This window comes from Leptodactylus fuscus, chromosome 6 (genome assembly GCF_031893055.1).
Source record: "Leptodactylus fuscus isolate aLepFus1 chromosome 6, aLepFus1.hap2, whole genome shotgun sequence".
NCBI classification, from domain to species: domain Eukaryota; kingdom Metazoa; phylum Chordata; class Amphibia; order Anura; family Leptodactylidae; genus Leptodactylus; species Leptodactylus fuscus.
This window is the reverse complement of record NC_134270.1, coordinates 11,764,960-11,789,783: the sequence shown is the minus strand read 5'-3', so window position 1 is coordinate 11,789,783 and position 24,824 is coordinate 11,764,960. Positions and strand designations below refer to the sequence as shown.

General features: G+C 43.2%; 1 protein-coding gene across 2 annotated transcripts in view; it reads left to right on the top strand.

The window, feature by feature from the left end:
* GCGR (glucagon receptor) overlaps window positions 1-24,824 on the top strand; it is a 53,111-nt gene that overhangs the window by 16,372 nt on the left and 11,915 nt on the right. The window contains exons 2-8 of one of the 2 annotated variants that reach the window (XM_075279376.1): window positions 6,918-7,060; window positions 11,059-11,155; window positions 11,543-11,650; window positions 11,725-11,846; window positions 12,644-12,750; window positions 15,837-15,990; window positions 16,527-16,680. In XM_075279376.1, the coding sequence (XP_075135477.1) occupies window positions 7,004-7,060; window positions 11,059-11,155; window positions 11,543-11,650; window positions 11,725-11,846; window positions 12,644-12,750; window positions 15,837-15,990; window positions 16,527-16,680 (799 nt within the window). In that variant the 5' untranslated portion in view covers window positions 6,918-7,003. Of the gene's footprint in view, window positions 1-6,917; window positions 7,061-11,058; window positions 11,156-11,542; window positions 11,651-11,724; window positions 11,847-12,643; window positions 12,751-15,836; window positions 15,991-16,526; window positions 16,681-24,824 lie in introns of those variants that run through there. The other variant, XM_075279377.1, reaches the window with a different exon arrangement.

The following is a 24,824-nucleotide window of genomic DNA, read 5'->3' as shown; positions in this document are numbered from 1 at the left end:
CTACCTGCGGATCCCTGGACCTTTCGGTCCCTTTGCAGCTGAGCAGGCATGGCATATGTCCATCACCCCATGTATAATGTACATGTATGTAGCGGTATATTGTCAGTCTAGTCGTATGTGTTAGGTCTATGGTTACGTTTACTTTTCCTATACATTGATGGAAATTGTGTCCTGTTATTGGGCAGGCGTACGTCACTGCATGGATGACCACGGTTTATTTAACCTTGTTTTCTCGCCGCGCCGTTGTTTCGTTTTGCACCATCTGTTGTTTACTATCACTTACTGTTTGTTCTCCATCAAAGATTTGCTGAATTTCGTACCTCCCACCATCCCCGCAGCCCAGGAACATAGCAGAGCGTTTCATCTCTGTCTGTCACAAAAAGGACCAGGCACCTCATTTGTCCAAATATCTTCCAGAGTCTTATATTCCACGCACGCAGTTTCCATAAATATTCGACACTACAGGGAAGCCAGATTTTGTATCGTAAACTTTCTTCTGCCATTCAGTTGTCTACGTGACCCAATGGATCCCATTATAGAAAAAAAAATCAAAAACTTTCAGTCCCATCAAAAAAATTTAGTACAGATTAATAAGTATGGCAAAGTATAACATAACATACACCCTATAGTATAATGCCAAGGGCACCGTTGTGGTGTATATGTTACATGTAGGGTGTGCAAAGTCTTCGTCCAGTCTATAGTCTCCAGTCTCCATCTTCTTGCCTTGTCCCTCCTACTTTGTTAAGGCGCATTGAATCTTTCTCCCATTGACAGGAGATTCTTCCTACTTTATACGTGACCACTTTTTATTTTCTATGTTCTATAAATTACACACTGAATGGCCATTTTATTAGAGACACCTGCCCGTTCAAGGGATAGCTCAAGGTTTGAGAGGACCCTTGGTAACAGAGCCTCAGTGGGTCCATTAAGCCCCCAAACAGTATACTAACCCTCCTAATGATTCCAAACGGTATGGCCCCTTTATTCCCCCACGTAGTATAATGGCCCCTTATTATCCCACACAGTACAATGGACCCTTTATGCCCCCATGCAGTATAATGGACCCTTTATGCCCCCAACATAGTATAATGGCCCCTTATTATCCCACACAGTACAATGGACCCTTTATGCCCCCATGCAGTGTAATGGCCCCTTTATTCCCCCCACGTAGTATAATGGCCCCTTATTATCCCACACAGTACAATGGCCCCTTTATGCCCCCATGCAGTATAATGGACCCTTTATTCCCCCCACATAGTATAATGGCCCCTTATTATCCCACACAGTACAATGGCTCCTTTATGCCCCCACATAGTATAATAGCTCCCATAGTGATGGCCATCTTATGTCCTTCCACACAGTTTAATGACCTCCTTATGTCCCCACACAGTGTATTTACCCCCATATAACCCAACACAATATAATACTCCCTTTATGCCCCCATGCAGAATAACAGCCCCCTTATTCCCCCACACAGTATAATGGCCCCTTTATTCCCCCACGTAGTATAATAGCTCCCACAGTGATGGCCATCTTATGTCCTTCTACACAGTATAATGGCCTCCATATTTCCCCACACAATATAATGGCCCCCTTATGTCCCCACACAGTGTATTTACCCCCATATGACCCAACACAATATAATAGTCCCTTTACGCCCCCATGTAGTATAACAGCCCCCTTATGAATCTAAATAGTATAATGGCTCCTTTATGCCCCCACGCAGTAAAATGGCTCCCACAATGTAATGATTGAACCAGAACCCAAGCTAGCCTGAAGGAGCTCTCGGTAGACCAGTCCTGCGTCAGTCCGGAGATGGGAATGGGAATGTTAGATGGGCCTCATACTATCCTGCCTGTGCTTCTACACCTGTAGCGACTGCATGGACTTTATAGAGTACCACGTGTAGACTGCTGCAGTAACTGTGAGCTACCATGTTTCTGCAAACCTCTGGTCTCCTGAGTCTTATTCCTGTATGGCCATCATGGGCACTCCAACCTCCATAAGGCTCAGGAAGGCCGACAACAACTATAGTGTGATGTGGGGGAAGCCATACCACCATCACCAGGTACCTTACAGGTCTCCTCGGCGCTGCACCAGCCCAGGAAGAAAGCTGGAGGAGTTGGTTGAGTTTTTGGCTACCGTAACCATTGCAAGTTATGGCGGTCTTCTGGCCTCCACCATAAAGTTACAGTGCCTGCAGTCTGCCTGCAGTCCTAGGGACTATTAGAACATGTAGAAAGACGTGGAGTCCAGCAAAATCCTCATGAATAAAAACTCTTGACTTTATTTAGTTCATTTTAAAAATTGTACATACATCTCCATATGGAATGTGCATCTCCAAGGTGTAAGGATAGCTGGGAGACACAACAGATGTCAACGACAGACTTAGACTGACCAGCTGACGCGTTTCGAAACAGTTCGTTTCTTGGTCAAGTTTCGAAACGCGTCAGCTGGTCAGTCTAAGTCTGTCGTTGACATCTGTTGTGTCTCCCAGCTATCCTTACACCTTGGAGATGCACATTCCATATGGAGATGTATGTACAATTTTTAAAATGAACTAAATAAAGTCAAGAGTTTTTATTCATGAGGATTTTGCTGGACTCCACGTCTTTCTACATGTTCTATGCACCTGTGTTCCAAGCCGGAGGAACCAAGGAGTTTCGTTGCAATTTCTCAGTACGCCTTTAATGAGTGAGTAACCCATATAACTTTTTTCCTTTGGACATTGTTATTCTATCTAAAATTATAGGACATTCGGATTTTTAAGTCTATATATTGTGCCAAACCACACCAGGGCTGTGAATGTTTTTGTGTTTGATTCTAGGGACTATTACCCCGTGACTAAAGCGAGAGACTATCACACCGTGTGAATAGAGGAATTGTTATTCATGCAGTTCCCTGATCTATTCTAGCGTCTCTAAAGGTGGAGCTTTGTCGATGGGCAAGATCATACGAAAACCGTGTCTGCAAATACAAGCCAGCATTGTGTAATTCTGACATTTTGTCCGAGCAAACAGAATTCTGTCCCCTGAAGACAATGGCCGGGAGCTATATATAGTCATGGTCCCTATTTGTCTAGTGTTTAACGCACTTTTGTGAAACCTCATTCATATGTGACACGTGAAGGAAGAGATTTCTCATCCGTTATTTTGGAAAAAACTGTATATTATAATAAATCTGGATGAGGACTATATACGTGACTGTGGTGCTAGTCACAGGGCTACCACATCGTAACCTGGGGATGAAGTATATCCCTGCAAAGGATTGTGTATTAAAGGGGTTGGGGCGAATGATCAGTGTCCAGCCATTGCTCCTGGCCCGATGTTGTTTATCAGATCAGGGAGCGGCTGATGGTGGCCAACGATCAGATATATAAATGGACTATCCTAAGTGTAGGCCATAAAATCCTCAGTTTTGGATAACCCCTTTAACCAGAGACTGAAGGGTGTCTTAGGTTTGATGGAGTTGTATGACATGAGAAAAAATCGGTTGTGATTGTACATGTGTTGCATAACTGGCCCATGGACAAGAATAGTGCCATTTGTAATGTTCAAGGGGTTTCACATGGATATAACCATGTATAAATGTGTAGACAATTAACACTGAAATATTTTGAGAATATAACCTGACCACAATAAGGACATCATGACTGGTTATCAGGAGGACACTGCATGTATGAGAAGATAACCTGACCACAATAAGGACATCATGGCTGGTTATCAGGAGGACACTACATGTATGAGAAGATAACCTGACCACAATAAGGACATCATGGCTGATTATCAGGAGGACACTACACGTATGAGAAGATAACCCGACCACAATAAGGACATCATGGCTGGTTATCAGGAGGACACTACATGTATGAGAAGATAACCTGACCACAATAAGGACATCATGGCTGGTTAACAGGAGGACACTACACGTATGAGAAGATAACCCGACCACAATAAGGACATCATGGCTGGTTATCAGGAGGACACTACATGTATGAGAAGATAACCCGACCACAATAAGGTCATCATGGCTGGTTATCAGCTGGGACACTACATGTATGAGAAGATATTTGGGCCAGTAAGGAAATCATGGTTGAGGAAATCATGAATGAAACAATAGCAAGCCACAGGCCATAGAAAGTTCCTGCATTCCATTGGCTAGATAGGAAAAATCTTAAACAGTCTACAAACCTTAAATATTGTCATGTTCCTGGGAAATCCCTGTTAATTGTTGTCCCTGAGCCAACTTAGAAAGTTCAAAACTTTATGAGACCTTCCATGTGGACTTCTTCCAAGTGATCAATGAACCCAATATAATTATTTTAAAGGGAGTGTGTCACCAGGAAACTTGATACGAAACCAGCCAAAGTGCGTTGTAGGGGACTTTATGCCGAGCACCATTATGTGTACAGGGGTGGAGAATCAAACCTTGGAGCCTCTGATACGCCCCCATTGCACTTAAGCCTAATTTGAATTTTTTTTTTTTTTTTTTTCAAGGAAATGACACATTTGATCGACATGCCAAAAATATACTGATAGGTAAATTGGCTCCCCGTACAAACAACTGGCCCTTGTTGGTGTTGGAGACCCACAAGAGCCAGTTACAAATGTTTGTCATTGCCATTGACTATCTAAAGGTATGATGCACATAAATCACACGCTCCCTCCATCTGGTGGGGTTGGTGGAAAAAAAGTCACAATTTTTTGCACAATTTGTGGGGGGTTTTTGTGTAAAAATTGTGACTTTTTTTTCCTCTTTTACACCTCACTTGCTACTTTCCTGAAAGACGGCTTGGTAAGAGTAGCGTACAAATGAGAAAAGGCAATCCATCAACTAGTTTGCTAAAAAAAAAATGTGTCCGTAATACCTATTAGCCATATTTTAGCCATGCTGTTATATCATTTTGTCCGTGCCTAGTATTATTTGCAAATAATAGTCACATCAAGTACATTAGGCGAATCCCCGCCACAATTTTTTTGCAAAAAACTGGAACTGTTTCATCAGAAAACTGACTTGAAAGGTTTCATAAATCTCCCCCTTTGCGTCTATCGTAGGTAGTGGTGTAACTACCGCCATAGCAGCAGAGGCAGCTGCCTCAGGGCCCAGGACATTAGGGGCCCGGTGACTGCCGCTACCGCTGCTATCATTATACTTATGGGTCTTTTCGGACCCCCGAGTATAATGATCGGTGGCCCGGGAGAGATAAGAAACATAAAAACCATTGTTACTTACCTCTCCATGATCCGGGCAGGCTTCAGCCTAGTCGTCTGACGTCTCATGACCCCGACCTGTGTCCCGGGTCATGTGACGTCTGACATCATTGAAGATTGACTACTTCGAGGCTGACAGCATAGGAGATAGGTGAGTAACAGAGGGTTTTTTTAGCATTTTTCTCCCCCTGGGTCTCCGATTATTATACTCTGGGGTCTGAAAAGACCGCAGAGTATAATAGTTGTTTATAGGTGTCCACAGTGGGGCATAATACTGTGTGCAGGGGCTACTATGGGGGATAATATTGTGTGTAAGGGCCACTATGGGACATAATACTGTGTGCAGGGGCCACTATGGGGGATAATACTGTGTGCAGGGCCACTATGGGGCATAGTACTGTGTACAGGGGTCATTATGGGGGATAATACTGTGTGCAGGGGCCACTATGGGACATAATACTGTGTGCAGGGGCCACTATGGGGGATAATACTGTGTGCAGGGGCCACTATGGGGGATAATACTGTGTGCAGGGGCCACTATGGGGCATAGTATTGTGTACAGGGGTCATTATGGGGGATAATACTGTGTGCAGGGGCCACTATGGGGAATAATACTGTGTGCAGGGGCCACTATGGGGCATAGTACTGTGTACAGGGGTCATTATGGGGGATAATACTGTGTGCAGGGGCCACTATGGGACATAATACTGTGTGCAGGGCCACTATGGGGGATAATACTGTGTGCAGGGGCCACTATGGGGGATAATACTGTGTGCAGGGGCCACTATGGGGCATAGTATTGTGTACAGGGGTCATTATGGGGGATAATACTGTGTGCAGGGGCCACTATGGGGGATAATACTGTGTGCAGGGGCCACTATGGGGCATAGTACTGTGTACAGGGGTCATTATGGGGGATAATACTGTGTGCAGGGGCCACTATGGGGGATAATACTGTGTGCAGGGCCACTATGGGGCATAGTACTGTGTACAGGGGTCATTATGGTGGATAATACTGTGTGCAGGGGCCACTATGGGGAATAATACTGTGTGCAGGGGCCACTATGGGGGATAATACTGTGTGCAGGGGTCATTATGGGGGATAATACTGTGTGCAGGGGCCACTATGGGACATAATAGAGCGCGCAGGAATGCGTAGCAGGGTGTCGGTCGAGGTCTTCGGCGCCGGTGTCGGTCGGAGGGGGGGGGGCATGTCAAAAGTTCGCCACGGGGCCCCGCCATTCCTAGTTACGCCACTGGTCGTAGGGAACATTGTGGTTGTCACTGTAGGCATTATGGCTGCCATAAGGGACATTGTCAAAGGAAAGAATCTGATATTTGATGACAGATTTGATCCATAGTCCCGTACAATGGTGCTGGTTTCTTGGTAACAGTCCCACCGATTGTCTGTTGTAGGGAGCGTTGTGACTCTCACTATGGACATTGTGGCTACCATTATCACATGAAAAAAATCTGATATTCTAATATTTGATGATAAATCTGCCCCATAGCCCCCTACAATGGACCGTGGCTGACTTGATATGAAGTTTCCTCATAGTAATTGTGCTTTAATGGTGAAATTATAGATTCTTCACAAGAAGAGAGTCTGAATAGTGACAGACACTATACAGTTTATAGCAGAAAGAAATGGAGGATCATTGAGATCGTTGTAGTCAATTGTGGCCTTTGTGTTTCCCTTCTTCTTAGCCGGGCCTCCATCTTGTGCACACCTCCAGAAAGCTCCATCAGAAGTGAGCAGAAGATCCTCCAGATGAGGTTATCGGTGGCCAGTGATGCCCCTGACTGCCTTCCTCCGTGTCTTGCCGGTGATCATCGTGCTCCACTGCCAGGTACGGGGATAAGCGGGTAGATAGCTTTGTGTTTTTCTCACTCTGTCCCCAGTCATCGGCCTCGCGCAGATAGATCAGCGTTTCCTGGAAGTCTTCCAAGTGTGCTCATGAGGGAATGACCAGGAGTGCAGGTCACATCCTCTGTATGAGAGCGAGACGTGCACACACAGCGACATGGATCATACATGGATGTAAATAAGAGTGACAGTTCACAGGCAAAATGAAAGCGTGGTGGATGAGAGCAGCCAAGTCGGCACGTATAAAGGGTCAACACGACAGTACGGCCACGCGGACCCTACAATGCGATGCAAAAATAAGAGGCAGAAGATGTCAGTATTTTTTCTGGTTCGGGACCAGACAAATTTTAGGATTTTTTCGGCTTTTGAAGGCTATAACATTTTTTCCATTTGCTATTCCGATATTTTTTTTTTTTTATACTATATTTAATTTTCCATGATTTTTTTTTTTTTTTAATATTTGAGACAACGGGAAAAAATGGGAGGAAATATATCTTTGTTCTTCACATTATTTTATATAAAATATTTTTTAAATGGTTTTTCCCTCATAATTTTTATGTAAGTGACACATAGTTTTTTGGCGCCAGGGGCGGGGATTGGAATTGGTAGTGAGAGTTTTTTACTTCATATTTTATTCCTTGCCTTAGTTTTGATGTATTTTATAATTTTACACATTGTGCCCCCCATAAGTTCTCCATAGATGGATCCTATAGCTATACTTTAAAAGGAGTTGGAACTTAAAGGGATTCTACCATTAAAATCAATTTTTTTGGCAATCACACATTGGAATAGCCTTAAGAAAGGCTATTCTTCTCCTACCTTTAGATGTCTTCTCCGCGCCACCGTTCGGTAGGAATCCCAGTTTTCGTTGGTGTGCAAATGAGTTCTCTTGTGGCACTGGGGGCATCTCCAATGCTGTTCGAGACTGGTCAGACTTCTAGGCCTCGGGCAGAGCCAACTGCGCATGCCTGCTGGCCACAAGAAAAATGCCTAGAAGTTTGATCCCCAGCGCCGAAATAAGATTCGTGAAGAGGCCGTTCCTGAAGGAGATGGAGGTGGCACTGTTTGAGCGCTGGGGACTGCCCCCAGTGCTGCGAGATAACTCATTTGCATACTGACAAAAACAGTGATTTCTACCGAACAGCAGTGCGGAGAAGACATCTAAAGGTAGGAGAAGAATAGACTTTCTTAAGACTATTGCGACGTGTGATCGCCAAAAAAAATTGATTTTAATGGTAGAATCCCTTTAATGTGCTAATCTGTGAGCAAGAAATTGTGTCAAAATTTTGGCCACCGTGCCACAATTTTGAATATTGTGCCCTTTTTTCACCAAAAAAGACAACTAATAAGTGGTGTGAAGTTAGACCAGACAGTGCATCAGAATAGCAGTCAGCATTAGACACTTTAGAGACACTCTACTCTCCTGATAATACTTGTCTATGGACGAGCTGTGTGAGCAGAGGGATGGGGGGTTCCTCCCCGCTCCACAGTACAGCGCGATTGGCGCCGCGAGGCAGAAGGACGTCTCTGGCTAATGGTCAGAAACGCCCTTCTGACCATAGAGCACTATGGTACCGGCACCGTAAGCTCTGTACACCGGGCACAGATCGGGAAAGCCGACAGTGCGCTGAACTCAGCGCACTGTCGGCTTTCTGGCAGTATATAACACTGCATGTGCCCAAAAGTGGTGAAAGGTCCTCTTTAAGACTGTCTAAAAGGTAGACCGTTTTAGTTTATCTGCCTCAATGGATTCAAAAATTTTGGGATTTGTCAACCATAAATCTTCAGACCCCAGAATATAATAAGTGGAGACCCAGAGGAGGTGCGGAAATGTAATGATTCACATTCCTTCACCCCTCCTGGTCATCCTTGCAGTCACCTTTGTTCATCTTCCAGCCTCCTGGGTGATGCCATGGGTACGAATTGGATGGCTGAGGCCAGTTGTGTAGGCCGTACCAATGTCTTGATACATGCATTAAAGCACCATGAAGTCGGTGTGCCTCACATGACCACCGAAGCCCAATTGCAGACAGCAGTTCCATAGAGCCCGTGAAGTGCCCAAGGTGGGTGGAGGAGGCCCAAAGATGATAGGAACCCAAGTGAGCCCAGGAGTGGTGAGACAAGTCAAGTACAAGTGTCTAATATGTTTCTGCACCTCCCCTGAGCTGCCGCTTACTATATTCTGGGGTCTGTTCAATACAGGTCCATGAACCTCACAAATATTAAGGAAATGAATGAACCTTGTGAGGTTTGCCCATCTTTACCTAAGGGCAACATGTAGGGTATCTCAACAGAAGCAAACAATTCTGAGTCCAGGTGTCAAAAAAGTGGAAATTGCAAGCACATATCTCAAATTTTTTAAACATTTTGGGGCAATTTCTTTGATGCTTTTGGCATAAGCCAAACCAGTTATCTCCAGAAAGGCCTTCATCGGTGCCTAGCGGTTATGGCTGGGGTAGAGGCCTTTGTGGGCATCTTGGAGGTACTGTTCCTCCTTAGAGAGCATCGATAAGTAGTCTCGTAGACCATGTAAGTAGTCTTATAATTAATCTTATAGACCATGTAAGTCATCTTGCTCCTCCGGGCAAAAAGTTTGTAAATTAGCTCTCATTCCAAAAAAATTAGAATTGATTGAGGCAAATGAGGTCGAGAGGGACGCCATGTCCTAGTGATAGCTTTTATACTCTGATATAGAGCTTGTACAAGGAAAGTATGAGTCTAATGAGAGTCTCAGTGGTCAGAGCCTGGAAGAAACATTACCCATATTATGTCGGTATAATGATATCGTTAATTTATGGATACTGTGCACACTGCAATAGAATGAGAATGAAGCTGCCGATACATACAGGATTCCACTTTTTCAGCACTCGCTATCCATTATTTCAGGTACAAAAGAGAATTGTTCATGTTCTATTGTTCCACACAATCCACTTTTACTTTCATCCTACATTTGGCCGAGTGTTCATCTGTTCTCATTCAGGAGAGGGAAGTGTTTTGGTAGAATTTAATTATGATTCCCAAACTAAGGATTTCACCACCTTGTCTATGAGCGTTCCCTGCACTTTGGGGGAAGGGAATAGTCAGCAGATACAGAGACTTCTGTTTATTTTATAGTTATAGATCTTATCATTTACAACTAGGCTTTGCCCAATGGAAATGATGCCATAGGATGCAGCTTCCAATCAGAATTGCCATACCATATGATACGTGCATACATTAGATGTATAGTGCCACATATATAACGCATTTTGAGCAGACAAAGAAATTTCCTGACATGCGAAGACTGGGGGGAAGGGGAAGTATCTGGAATCTATTAGTGAATGATCAGTATAAATAATCAAAGAAGCTTTATTGGCACGTCCAAATAGATATTTGGCATTGCCAAAGAGTGTAAAGTGGGGGGGAAGAGATTGGGTTGGGGGGGAGAACGGTGTGGTGAGTGATTTGGGATATAATAGTCTTTGGGGTCTCATCTTCCCCTTAGTTGGTGGCAGGTGGATACATATTTGGGCAATGAAGATCCCTGTCAGATAAAACACAGCCATCCAGCCTCACCAAAATTGGCGTATTTGGTCAACGTCATGTGTATGGCTATTTTGTTGAGGACCATAGACTATCTCACTAGATAGCATACTTGAAGTCAGGGTGCCCAGAAAAAGATTGATTGGGCATGTTGAATCTCATGGGAGATAAAACTTCCACCAGAGACAGTTTCAGCTGATCAGTCTCCAGAAAAAGTGCAAGTTATTTTATATAATTTTAAGTGTGATAATTTTTTGTTCTAAATTCTAAAAATTTTAAATAAAAATTACAGTTTAAAAAAAAAAAAAAAATTGTAGGGAGACGTGAGTCATTGCTATTTCGTATGTTCATCAGGTTACTGCCATTTAGGAAGCAATCATATATGATACGATTAGCCTCTACATAACACCACTTTGCTGCATGTCTGTGAATTGGTTTCCATGTCTGTTTTCTTCAAAGGCCGTCTCAGCTCAGGTTATGGACTTAGTGTATGACAGCTGGAGGAAGTACGAAACCGAGTGCAAGCAGAACATGTCGATGGAGCCCCCTCCGACAGGTGAATGACTACTTATGTATGCTTACAAAATGTAGACACGAGACTCCATATCGTTATACTACATACATCCATGTAGCCATATAGAACAGATAACTCCAACACATAGTTACATAGTAGATAAGGTTGGATGAAGACATCAGTCCATCAAGTCCAACCTATAACCCTACAATCCTCTACATGAACCAAAAACCATCCATAACACTACACCAAAAAATTGGCACCTCCCAGTCTATACTGCCTCCGGTCACTCCTCCTTGGACAACATGGCCCAATGGCACTCTATGAAGTGAGGGGTTCTCCATTTTCCTTACACCAAGTTTGGGCCAAAAATTGAACTTTGACTTTTTGCAATTCATTTCCATCACTTCCATTGCTGTGTTCCCGCAGGAGTGGTCTGCAACAGGACATTTGATAAGTTCTCCTGCTGGCCGGATGCTCAACCTAACACCACCGTCAATGTCTCTTGCCCCTGGTTTCTGCCCTGGTATAAGAAAGGTAAGACATCTTCCATAGGTTTCACTATCGATAAGCGAGTCCTGCTATTCAATAACAAGATTGTCCCCTCTCAGTGCAGCATGGCTATGTGTACAAACACTGCGGACCGGATGGGCAGTGGGAAGTCAACAAGCAAGGTCAACCAATACGTGATACCCGGGAATGCGATCTTGACCCAACCTCTTTGAAGGAACGGGTATGTTATATAGGATGCCCTACAACAAATCAATATTATACATGTTATAGTATGAGGTGCCGACCCTTTACACAGACTCGATCTCTAGTTTCTGATAAGGTGTTGGCCCCTCGAGGTTCATTGTTCTTCAAGTTGGCAGTTCCTGATGGGTGGTGGGCTTTATGCCATGACATTCCTCAACGTATTCCCACCCATGGGCTTTAGGTTGGGTCTCGGGTCTGCCAAAAATTCAAGTGTTTGAGTTGTTACTTCCGGCTGTTGTTAAGTCAGAAACGAGATATAAACAAGCAATTAAGAGGCCACCATTGTGATCCAGTGGTCCGTAACATTTGCCAATAATCCTTTTAGAAAAACAAATGTATTTAGGTAAGGATCTTTAGTAGATGTTAACTGACTAAATCCTCAAATTTTAGTAACTACTACGAGTCTATGGGATTAATGGACTTCTATAGTTCAAACCCCTTCTTTCCAAAGAGCCCCGCCAACCATCTCCTGGTGGTGTCCCATCTTTTACCCATCTACAGTTGACCCAACAGTTGACTAAATACAATGAACGACCACCTATAATGGCAAACTCCAGGCAAACTAATCTGGATGTTGTCCTTCTGACAGATTGGGTGATTGATATTGGTCATCGAGGTTGTAGAATGAACTCTTACCTTAATCGAAGCTACGTTGGAATAACCACCGGTGGTGGAAGTTTTTGGAAAGTAGACATGCTGATTTTTTGATACGTTCTTTGAGCTCGTTCCATTGTCTTTGTTATCCATAATGGTTTCCCTTGTCTTATCTTGTAGGAAAGGTTTGCCAATATATATGACAGCTTTAAGACCATGTACACTGTAGGATATTCCATATCTGTGGGGGCGCTCATACTGGCACTTGCTATTCTGGTGGGATTCAGGTAGGTTGATGCTATGGTGAGAAGAGTCTAACATTTTTGTCTCCTCATCTGTAGGTTTCCTCCTAGATATGGCCATAGACATTAGTCTTTACTAAGTAGGTCTTGCCAATGTTGGTAGACTCTACCGACAGTCTATTTATTGGGGATGTAGGGTCATGTCTTCTATTGGTGGGAACAAAGACCTGACAGGATGGACATCAACCCTTCTCTACAATATTGAAACCACATGCACATTTGATTATAGGGTTGTTCCCATTTTAGCCTCTCATGGTGGAACCACATATGGCGGAGTCAAGACTGATAGTTGTTTGCTCACAACTAGTCAATGTGTATGATCAGTGTAAAGGTGCCCAATTACCATAGACATCAGATGTCCAATCCGTTTTGGTAGGATCTGTGTACGGCATGGTGTTTATGCCCCACTATAGACACTGCCTTCTATCTGTCCATGAGTATCTACTGTATATACAGTCCTATGAAAAAGTTTGGGCACCCCTATTAATTTTAATCATTTTTAGTTCTAAATATTTTGGTGTTTGCAGCAGCCATTTCAGTTTGATATATCTAATAACTGATGGACACAGTAATATTTCAGGATTGAAATGAGGTTTATTGTACTAACAGAAAATGTGCAATATGCATTAAACCAAAATTTGACCGGTGCAAAAGTATGGGCACCTCAACAGAAAAGTGACATTAATATTTAGTACATCCTCCTTTTGCAGAGATAACAGCCTCTAGTCGCCTCCTGTAGCTTTTAATCAGTTCCTGGATCCTGGATGAAGGTATTTTGGATCATTCCTCTTTACAAAACAATTCAAGTTCAGTTAAGTTTGATGGTCGCCGAACATGGACAGCCCGCTCTCAAATGATCTGAAAACAAAGATTGTTCAACATAGTTGTTCAGGGGAAAGATACAAAAAGTTGTCTCAGAGATTTAACCTGTCAGTTTCCACTATGAGGAACATAGTAAGGAAATGGAAGACCACAGGGACAGTTCTTGTTAAGTCCAGAAGTGGCAGGCCAAGAAAAATATCAGAAAGGCAGAGAAGAAGAATGGTGAGAACAGTCAAGGACAATCCACAGACCACCTCCAAAGAGCTGCAGCATCATCTTGCTGCAGATGGTGTCACTGTGCATCGGTCAACTATACAGCGCACTTTGCACAAGGAGAAGCTGTATGGGAGAGTGATGAGAAAGAAGCCGTTTCTGCACGTACACCACAAACAGAGCCCCCTTAGGTATGTAAAAGCACATTTGGACAAGCCTGTGGACTGTTGAAACAAAGATTGAGTTGTTTGGTCATACAAAAAGGCGTTATGCATGGCGTCCAAAAAAAACAGCATTCCAAGAAAAACACATGCTACCCACTGTAAAATTTGGTGGAGGTTCCATCATGCTTTGGGGCTGTGTGGCCAATGCCGGCACCGGGAATCTTGTTAAAGTTGAGGGTCGCATGGATTCCACTCAGTATCAGCAGATTCTTGAGAATAATGTTCAAGAATCAGTGACGAAGTTGAAGTTACGCCGGGGATGGATATTTCAGCAAGACAATGATCCAAAACACCGCTCCAAATCCTCAGGCATTCATGCAGAGGAACAATGACAATGTTCTGGAATGGCCATCCCAGACCCCAGACCGGAATATCATTGAACATCTGTGGGATGATTTGAAGCGGGCTGTCCATGCTCAGCGACCATCTAACTTAACTGAACTTGAATTGTTTTGTAAAGAGGAATGGTCCAAAATACCTTCATCCAGGATCCAGGAACTGATTAAAAGCTACAGGAAGCGACTAGAGGCTGTTATCTTTGCAAAAGGAGGATCTACTAAATATTAATGTCACTTTTCTGTTGAGGTGCCCATACTTTTGCACTGGTCAAATTTTGGTTTAATGCATATTGCACATTTTCTGTTAGTACAATAAACCTCATTTCAATCCTGAAATATTACTGTGTCCATCAGTTATTAGATTATATCAAACTGAAATGGCTGCTGCAAACACCAAAATATTTAGAACTAAAAATGATTAAGATTAATAGGGGTGCCCAAACTTTTTCATAGGACTGTACATGGTCCAACCCTGGAAAGTATACGGCACATGGACGATCAGTCTAATATCAGATGGTACAAATGATCCACCATAAAATAAATAAGAAGGAATTGGCGGTAGATACCATGAAGGTCTTCAGATGACACATCACACCAATCTTGGTTGGAGCTACCAAAAATCTTATATCTATGGTAAGCAATAAACACGTTGATGGGATCTACAAACAAATATCCGATGTTTCTGATGTTTCTGCCGTTATGCTCTCAATTTCTAGCTTATTCATCCACTGGGCAGACGCCTAAAGCTGGCCATAGACATTAGATATCTATTGGCCAAACACACCAATTGTGACCGGTTCGGCCAACCATCTAATGTGTTTAGGGAGCCTTCTGACTTGACTTCACTTGAGACATTGGTGGGACCTGACCAAAAATATCTGATGTCTCTGACACCCCCCCCCCCCCATACTTTCAGTTCAGTTTCACTAGGCAGGCAACTCGATCTGACCATGTAAGTTGGATGTCTATTGGCCAAATCTGCTGATTTTGACAGTTTTGGCCAACCATCTAAGTTTTTGGTGAACTCCTGACTTGACCCCACTTTCCTTGGATTTTGACTGCCTGATCCTTTTGATCTTGGGGAGACAAGGTGCTGCCAGAGGAGCATATCAAAAGTTTTCACCCCTCCCCTCGTGCAATACACATGCACTGATGTAATTTTAGGGGTCACAACTTCAATTGGGTCAAGAGTCCAAGGGGAACTACAGGTCACCCTCACCACACTGGAGCTGAATACACATCTTTGATCTCTTTTCTGATTGCCTTTGATGGCTGACATTCTGTGAATTGTAAATTCATTCCCTTGTCCTCTCGTCCACTGGAGTGAGATTTAGGATACATAGCCTGCCAATGTCAGAAAGGAGAGAATTAACCCTTTCATGGTGCAATAGCATTAGTCAGTAGCATATAGTTAGGGAGTAAGGAGTACATGAGATGCCACAATCCTTATCTCTGACATTTCCATTCCTTGCAGTAAACTCCACTGTATGCGGAATTATATTCACATCAACCTGTTCATCTCGTTCATCGTGAGGGGGGTGTCTGTGCTAGTGATCGACACCATGCTGAAGACGCGCTACAGTGAGAAGTTTGATGACGAATATATACATGTCTGGATTAGCAATGAGGTATACGGTCATTCTACATATTCTGCACAAACAGGGATGGGTTTGTCATTTTGGGGGCCCAAGCAAAATTATTTTACGGCCATGACCACTCTTTATCAGAACTGTCCATCCATCTGCAGGTCAGAAGTAGGTCAGATGGCACTGTGTTGAATGAATGATGTGGACGGTCACCCTGGTGCGTTGACAGCCCAAACATCTCTTTGGGAGAATACAGAACCCAGATACTAATGGCAGACCCATGGAATGGCTACTGACCAAGCGGCTACTCCACCCAAACCCTATCCTTATACACATGTATGCATGGATCGACTGAGTATGCATGTGTTGCCAATGAGGAAAGGGCAGTAAAGTATGTATAAGTGAATTGTCAACCAAACCAGCTGACTGTCTTAGGTTTATGAGACTGTACCAAACAGATGATGTCAGGTTTGGCCAACTTTTCTCTTATGTGTGTGGAGGCCATACAATCCTGAGTTTATTTCATTCACCTCTATAATATTTCTTCTTTCCCCTCTGTGTTACACACAATCCTCCAGGCTGGGTGTCGAGCTGCGTCGGTCATGATGCAGTACGCGATCATCGCTAACTATTACTGGCTGCTGGTGGAAGGAATCTATCTACACAACCTGCTGGCCCTAGCTGTGTTCTCAGAGAGAAGCTACTTTGCCCTCTATGTTTGCATTGGATGGGGTAAGTAAAGAGGTTCAACTGAAAACTATGGAGATCTGTCCTCCAGGACCGCACTGTGTTATCATGGACTGGTAGTAGCTGCAATGGGGCCTAACAACTAGAGATGAGCGAACACTAAAATGTTCGAGGTTCGAAATTCGATTCGAACAGCCGCTCACTGTTCGAGTGTTCGAACGGGTTTCGAACCCCATTATAGTCTATGGGGAACATATACTCGTTAAGGGGGAAACCCAAATCCGTGTCTGGAGGGTCACCAAGTCCACTATGACACCCCAGGAAATGATACCAACACCCTGGAATGACACTGGGACAGCAGGGGAAGCATGTCTGGGGGCATAAAAGTCACTTTATTACATGGAAATCCCTGTCAGCTTGCGATTTTCGCAAGCTAACTTTTCCCCATAGAAATGCATTGGCCAGCGCTCATTGGCCAGAGTACGGAATTCGACCAATCAGCGCTGGCTCTGCTGGAGGAGGCGGAGTCTAAGATCGCTCCACACCAGTCTCCATTCAGGTCCGACCTTAGACTCCGCCTCCTCTGGCAGAGCCAGCGCTGATTGGCCGAAGGCTGGCCAATGCATTCCTATTGGTAGCAGTGCTGAGCCAGTTCTGCTCAACTACACCGTGTGCCGGTCAGCCCATCTGATATAGCAGAGCCGAGTGTGCACACTGCTACATCTGATGCACACATGATGCTACATCTGATGCACACTCGGCTCTGCTACATCTGATGCAGCAGAGCCGAGTGTGCATCAGATGTAGCAGAGCCGAGTGTGCATCAGATGTGTAGTTGAGCAGAACTGGCTCAGCACTGCTAAGTCTCTGCATTCGCATAGGAATGCATTGACCAGCCTTCGGCCAATCAGCGCTGGCTCTGCCGGAGGAGGCGGAGTCTAAGGTCGGACCTGAATGGAGACTGGTGTGGAGCGATCTTAGACTCCGCCTCCTCCAGCAGAGCCAGCGCTGATTGGTCGAGTTCCGTACTCTGGCCAATCAGCGCTGTCCAATGCATTCCTATTGGAAAAAGTTTATGTCACAAAAATCACAATTACACACCCGATAGAGCCCCAAAAAGTTATTTTTAATAACATTCCTACCGAAATAAAGGTTATCCCTAGCTATCCCTGCCTGTACAGCTATCCCTGTCTCATAGTCACAAAGTTCACATTCTCATATGACCCGGATTTGAAATCCACTATTCGTCTAAAATGGAGGTCACCTGATTTCGGCAGCCAATGACTTTTTCCGATTTTTTTCGATGCCTCCGGTGTCGTAGTTCCTGTCCCACCTCCCCTGCGCTGTTATTGGTGCAAAAAATGCGCCAGGGAAGGTGGGAGGGGAATCGAATTTTTTTGGAGTTTGCCACGTGATGTTCGATTCGAATCGAACACATCGAACAGCCTGATATCCGATCGAACATGTACTCGATAGAACACTGTTCGCTCATCTCTACTAACAACTAAGAGGGTGTCTGTATATTCACACATACGGTGCAGTGACTGATCATTATTTATCCCTGTACTGTGACATCACTGTGTGTATTATCTCTGTACTGTGACATCACTGTGTGTATTATCTCTGTACTGTGACATCACTGTGTGTATTATCCCTGTACTGTGACATCACTGTGTGTATTATCCCTGTACTGTGACATCACTGTGTGTATTATCCCTGTACTGTGACATCACTGTGTGTATTATCCCTGTACTGTGACATCACTGTGTGTATTATCCCTGTACTGTGACATCACTGTGTGTATTATCCCTGTACTGTGACATCACTGTGTGTATTATCCCTGTACTGTGACATCACTGTGTGTATTATCCCTGTACTGCGACATCACTGTGTGTATTATCCTGTACTGTGACATCACTGCGTGTATTATCCTGTACTGTGACATCACTGTGTGTATTATCCCTGTACTGTGACATCACTGTGTGTATTATCCCTGTACTGTGACATCACTGTGTGTATTATCCCTGTACTGCGACATCACTGTGTGTATTATCCTGTACTGTGACATCACTGTGTGTATTATCCTGTACTGTGACATCACTGTGTGTATTATCCTGTACTGTGACATCACTGTGTGTATTATCCCTGTACTGTGACATCACTGTGTGTATTATCCCTGTACTGTGACATCACTGTGTATATTATCCCTGTACTGTGACATCACTGTGTGTATTATCTCTGTACTGTGACATCACTGTGTGTATTATCTCTGTACTGTGACATCACTGTGTGTATTATCTCTGTACTGTGACATCACTGTGTGTATTATCCCTGTACTGTGACATCACTGTGTGTGTTATCCTGTACTGTGACATCACTGTGTGTATTATCTCTGTACTGTGACATCACTGTGTGTATTATCCCTGTACTGTGACATCACTGTGTGTATTATCCCTGTACTGTGACATCACTGTGTGTATTATCTCTGTACTGTGACATCACTGTGTGTATTATCTCTGTACTGTGACATTACTGTGTGTATTATCTCTGTACTGTGACATTACTGTGTGTATTATCTCTGTACTGTGACATCACTGTGTGTATTACCCCTGTACTGTGACATCACTGTGTGTATTATCTCTGTACTGTGACATCACTGTGTGTATTATCTCTGTACTGTGACATCACTGTGTGTATTATCCCTGTACTGTGACATCACTGTGTGTATTATCCCTGTACTGTGACATCACTGTGTGTATTATCCCTGTACTGTGACATCACTGTGTGTATTATCCCTGTACTGCGACATCACTGTGTGTATTATCCTGTACTGTGACATCACTGTGTGTATTATCCTGTACTGTGACATCACTGTGTGTATTATCCCTGTACTGTGACATCACTGTGTGTATTATCCTGTACTGTGACATCACGGTGTGTATTATCCCTGTACTGTGACATCACTGTGTGTATTATCCTGTACTGTGACATCACTGTGTGTATTATCCCTGTACTGTGACATCACTGTGTGTATTATCCTGTACTGTGACATCACGGTGTGTATTATCCCTGTACTGTGACATCACTGTGTGTATTATCCCTGTACTGTGACATCACTGTGTGTATTATCCCTGTACTGTGACATCACTGTGTGTATTATCTCTGTACTGTGACATCACTGTGTGTATTATCTCTGTACTGTGACATCACTGTGTGTATTATCTCTGTACTGTGACATCACTGTGTGTATTATCCCTGTACTGTGACATCACTGTGTGTATTATCCCTGTACTGTGACATCACTGTGTGTATTATCTCTGTACTGTGACATCACTGTGTGTACTATCCTGTACTGTGACATCACTGTGTGTATTATCTCTGTACTGTGACATCACTGTGTGTATTATCCCTGTACTGTGACATCACTGTGTGTATTATCCCTGTACTGTGACATCACTGTGTGTATTATCCCTGTACTGTGACATCACTGTGTGTATTATCCCTGTACTGTGACATCACTGTGTGTATTATCTCTGTACTGTGACATCACTGTGTGTATTATCCCTGTACTGTGACATCACTGTGTGTATTATCCCTGTACTGTGACATCACTGTGTGTATTATCCCTGTACTGTGACATCACTGTGTGTATTATCCCTGTACTGCGACATCACTGTGTGTATTATCCTGTACTGTGACGTCACTGTGTGTATTATCCCTGTACTGTGACATCACTGTGTGTATTATCCTGTACTGTGACGTCACTGTGTGTATTATCCCTGTACTGTGACATCACTGTGTGTGTTATCCTGTACTGTGACATCACTGTGTGTATTATCCCTGTACTGTGACATCACTGTGTGTATTATCCCTGTACTGTGACATCACTGTGTGTATTATCTCTGTACTGTGACATCGCTGTGTGTATTATCCCTGTACTGTGACATCGCTGTGTGTATTATCTCTGTACTGTGACATCACTGTGTGTATTATCCCTGTACTGTGACATCACTGTGTGTATTATCCCTGTACTGTGACATCACTGTGTGTATTATCCCTGTACTGTGACATCACTGTGTGTATTATCCCTGTACTGTGACATCACTGTGTGTATTATCCCTGTACTGTGACATCACTGTGTGTATTATCTCTGTACTGTGACATCACTGTGTGTATTATCCCTGTACTGTGACATCGCTGTGTGTATTATCTCTGTACTGTGACATCACTGTGTGTATTATCCCTGTACTGTGACATCACTGTGTGTATTATCCCTGTACTGTGACATCACTGTGTGTATTATCCCTGTACTGTGACATCACTGTGTGTATTATCTCTGTACTGTGACATCACTGTGTGTATTATCCCTGTACTGCGACATCACTGTGTGTATTATCTCTGTACTGTGACATCACTGTGTGTATTATCCTGTACTGTGACATCACTGTGTGTATTATCCTGTACTGTGACATCACTGTGTGTATTATCCTGTACTGTGACATCACTGTGTGTATTATCCCTGTACTGTGACATCACTGTGTGTATTATCCCTGTACTGTGACATCACTGTGTGTATTATCTCTGTACTGTGACATCACTGTGTGTATTATCCCTGTACTGTGACATCACTGTGTGTATTATCCTGTACTGCGACATCACTGTGTGTATTATCTCTGTACTGTGACATCACTGTGTGTATTATCCCTGTACTGTGACATCACTGTGTGTATTATCCCTGTACTGCGACATCACTGTGTGTATTATCCTGTACTGTGACATCACTGTGTGTATTATCCCTGTACTGCGACATCACTGTGTGTATTATCCTGTACTGTGACATCACTGTGTGTATTATCTCTGTACTGTGACATCACTGTGTGTATTATCCCTGTACTGTGACATCACTGTGTGTATTATCTCTGTACTGTGACATCACTGTGTGTATTATCCCTGTACTGCGACATCACTGTGTGTATTATCCTGTACTGTGACATCACTGTGTGTATTATCCTGTACTGTGACATCACTGTGTGTATTATCTCTGTACTGTGACATCACTGTGTGTATTATCCCTGTACTGTGACATCACTGTGTGTATTATCTCTGTACTGTGACATCACTGTGTGTATTATCCCTGTACTGCGACATCACTGTGTGTATTATCCTGTACTGTGACATCACTGTGTGTATTATCTCTGTACTGTGACATCACTGTGTGTATTATCCCTGTACTGTGACATCACTGTGTGTATTATCTCTGTACTGTGACATCACTGTGTGTATTATCCCTGTACTGCGACATCACTGTGTGTATTATCCTGTACTGTGACATCACTGTGTGTATTATCCTGTACTGTGACATCACTGTGTGTATTATCCTGTACTGTGACATCACTGTGTGTATTATCTCTGTACTGTGACATCACTGTGTGTATTATCTCTGTACTGTGACATCACTGTGTGTATTATCCTTGTACTGTGACATCACTGTGTGTATTATCTCTGTACTGTGACATCACTGTGTGTATTATCCCTGTACTGCGACATCACTGTGTGTATTATCCCTGTACTGCGACATCACTGTGTGTATTATCCTGTACTGTGACATCACTGTGTGTATTATCCTTGTACTGTGACATCACTGTGTGTATTATCCCTGTACTGTGACATCACTGTGTGTATTATCCTGTACTGTGACATCACTGTTTGTATTATCCTGTACTGTGACATCACTCTGTGTATTATCTCTGTACTGTGACATCACTGTGTGTATTATCCTGTACTGTGACATTACTGTGTGTATTATCTCTGTACTGTGACATCACTGTGTGTATTATCTCTGTACTGTGACATCACTGTGTGTATTATCTCTGTACTGTGACATCACTGTGTGTATTATCCCTGTACTGTGACATCACTGTGTGTATTATCTCTGTACTGTAACATCACTGTGTGTATTATCTCTGTACTGTGACATCACTGTGTGTATTATCTCTGTACTGTGACATCACTGTGTGTATTATCCCCTTACTGTGACATCACTGTGTGTATTATCCCTGTACTGTGACATCACTGTGTGTATTATCTCTGTACTGTGACATCACTGTGTGTATTATCCTGTACTGTGACATCACTGTGTGTATTATCCTGTACTGTGACATCACTGTGTGTATTATCCCTGTACTGCGACATCACTGTGTGTATTATCCTGTACTGTGACATCACTGTGTGTATTATCCTTGTACTGTGACATCACTGTGTGTATTATCTCTGTACTGTGACATCACTGTGTGTATTATCCCTGTACTTTGACATCACTGTGTGTGTTATCCTGTACTGTGACATCACTGTGTGTATTATCCTTGTACTGTGACATCACTGTGTGTATTATCCCTGTACTGTGACATCACTGTGTGTATTATCCCTGTACTGTGACATCACTGTGTGTATTATCCTGTACTGTGACATCACTGTGTGTATTATCTCTGTACTGTGACATCACTGTGTGTATTATCTCTGTACTGTGACATCACTGTGTGTATTATCTCTGTACTGTGACATCGCTGTGTGTATTATCCTGTACTGTGACATCACTGTGTGTATTATCTCTGTACTGTGACATCACTGTGTGTATTATCCCTGTACTGTGACATCGCTGTGTGTATTATCTCTGTACTGTGACATCGCTGTGTGTATTATCCTTGTACTGTGACATCACTGTGTGTATTATCCCTGTACTGTGACATCACTGTGTGTATTATCTCTGTACTGTGACATCGCTGTGTGTATTATCCCTGTACTGTGACATCACTGTGTGTATTATCCCTGTACTGTGACATCACTGTGTGTATTATCTCTGTACTGTGACATCACTGTGTGTATTATCACTGTACTGTGACATCACTGTGTGTATTATCTCTGTACTGTGACATCACTGTGTGTATTATCCCTGTACTGTGACATCGCTGTGTGTATTATCTCTGTACTGTGACATCGCTGTGTGTATTATCCTGTACTGTGACATCACTGTGTGTATTATCCCTGTACTGTGACATCACTGTGTGTATTATCTCTGTACTGTGACATCACTGTGTGTATTATCCCTGTACTGTGACATCACTGTGTGTATTATCCCTGTACTGTGACATCACTGTGTGTATTATCCTGTACTGCGACATCACTGTGTGTATTATCCCTGTACTGTGACATCACTGTGTGTATTATCCTGTACTGTGACATCACTGTATTATCCCTGTACTGCGACATCACTGTGTGTATTATCTCTGTACTGTGACATCACTGTGTGTATTATCCCTGTACTGTGACATCACTGTGTGTATTATCCCTGTACTGTGACATCACTGTGTGTATTATCCTGTACTGTGACATCACTGTGTGTATTATCCCTGTACTGTGACATCACTGTGTGTATTATCCTGTACTGTGACATCACTGTGTGTATTATCCTGTACTGTGACATCACTGTGTGTATTATCCTGTACTGTGACATCACTGTGTGTATTATCCTGTACTGTGACATCACTGTGTGTATTATCCCTGTACTGTGACATCACTGTGTGTATTATCCCTGTACTGCGACATCACTGTGTGTATTATCCTGTACTGTGACATCACTGTGTGTATTATCCTTGTACTGTGACATCACTGTGTGTATTATCTCTGTACTGTGACATCACTGTGTGTATTATCCCTGTACTGCGACATCACTGTGTGTATTATCCCTGTACTGCGACATCACTGTGTGTATTATCCTGTACTGTGACATCACTGTGTGTATTATCCTTGTACTGTGACATCACTGTGTGTATTATCCCTGTACTGCGACATCACTGTGTGTATTATCTCTGTACTGTGACATCACTGTGTGTATTATCTCTGTACTGTGACATCACTGTGTGTATTATCCCTGTACTGCGACATCACTGTGTGTATTATCCCTGTACTGCGACATCACTGTGTGTATTATCTCTGTACTGTGACATCACTGTGTGTATTATCTCTGTACTGTGACATCGCTGTGTGTATTATCCTGTACTGTGACATCACTGTGTGTATTATCTCTGTACTGTGACATCACTGTGTGTATTATCCCTGTACTGTGACATCACTGTGTGTATTATCCCTGTACTGCGACATCACTGTGTGTATTATCTCTGTACTGTGACATC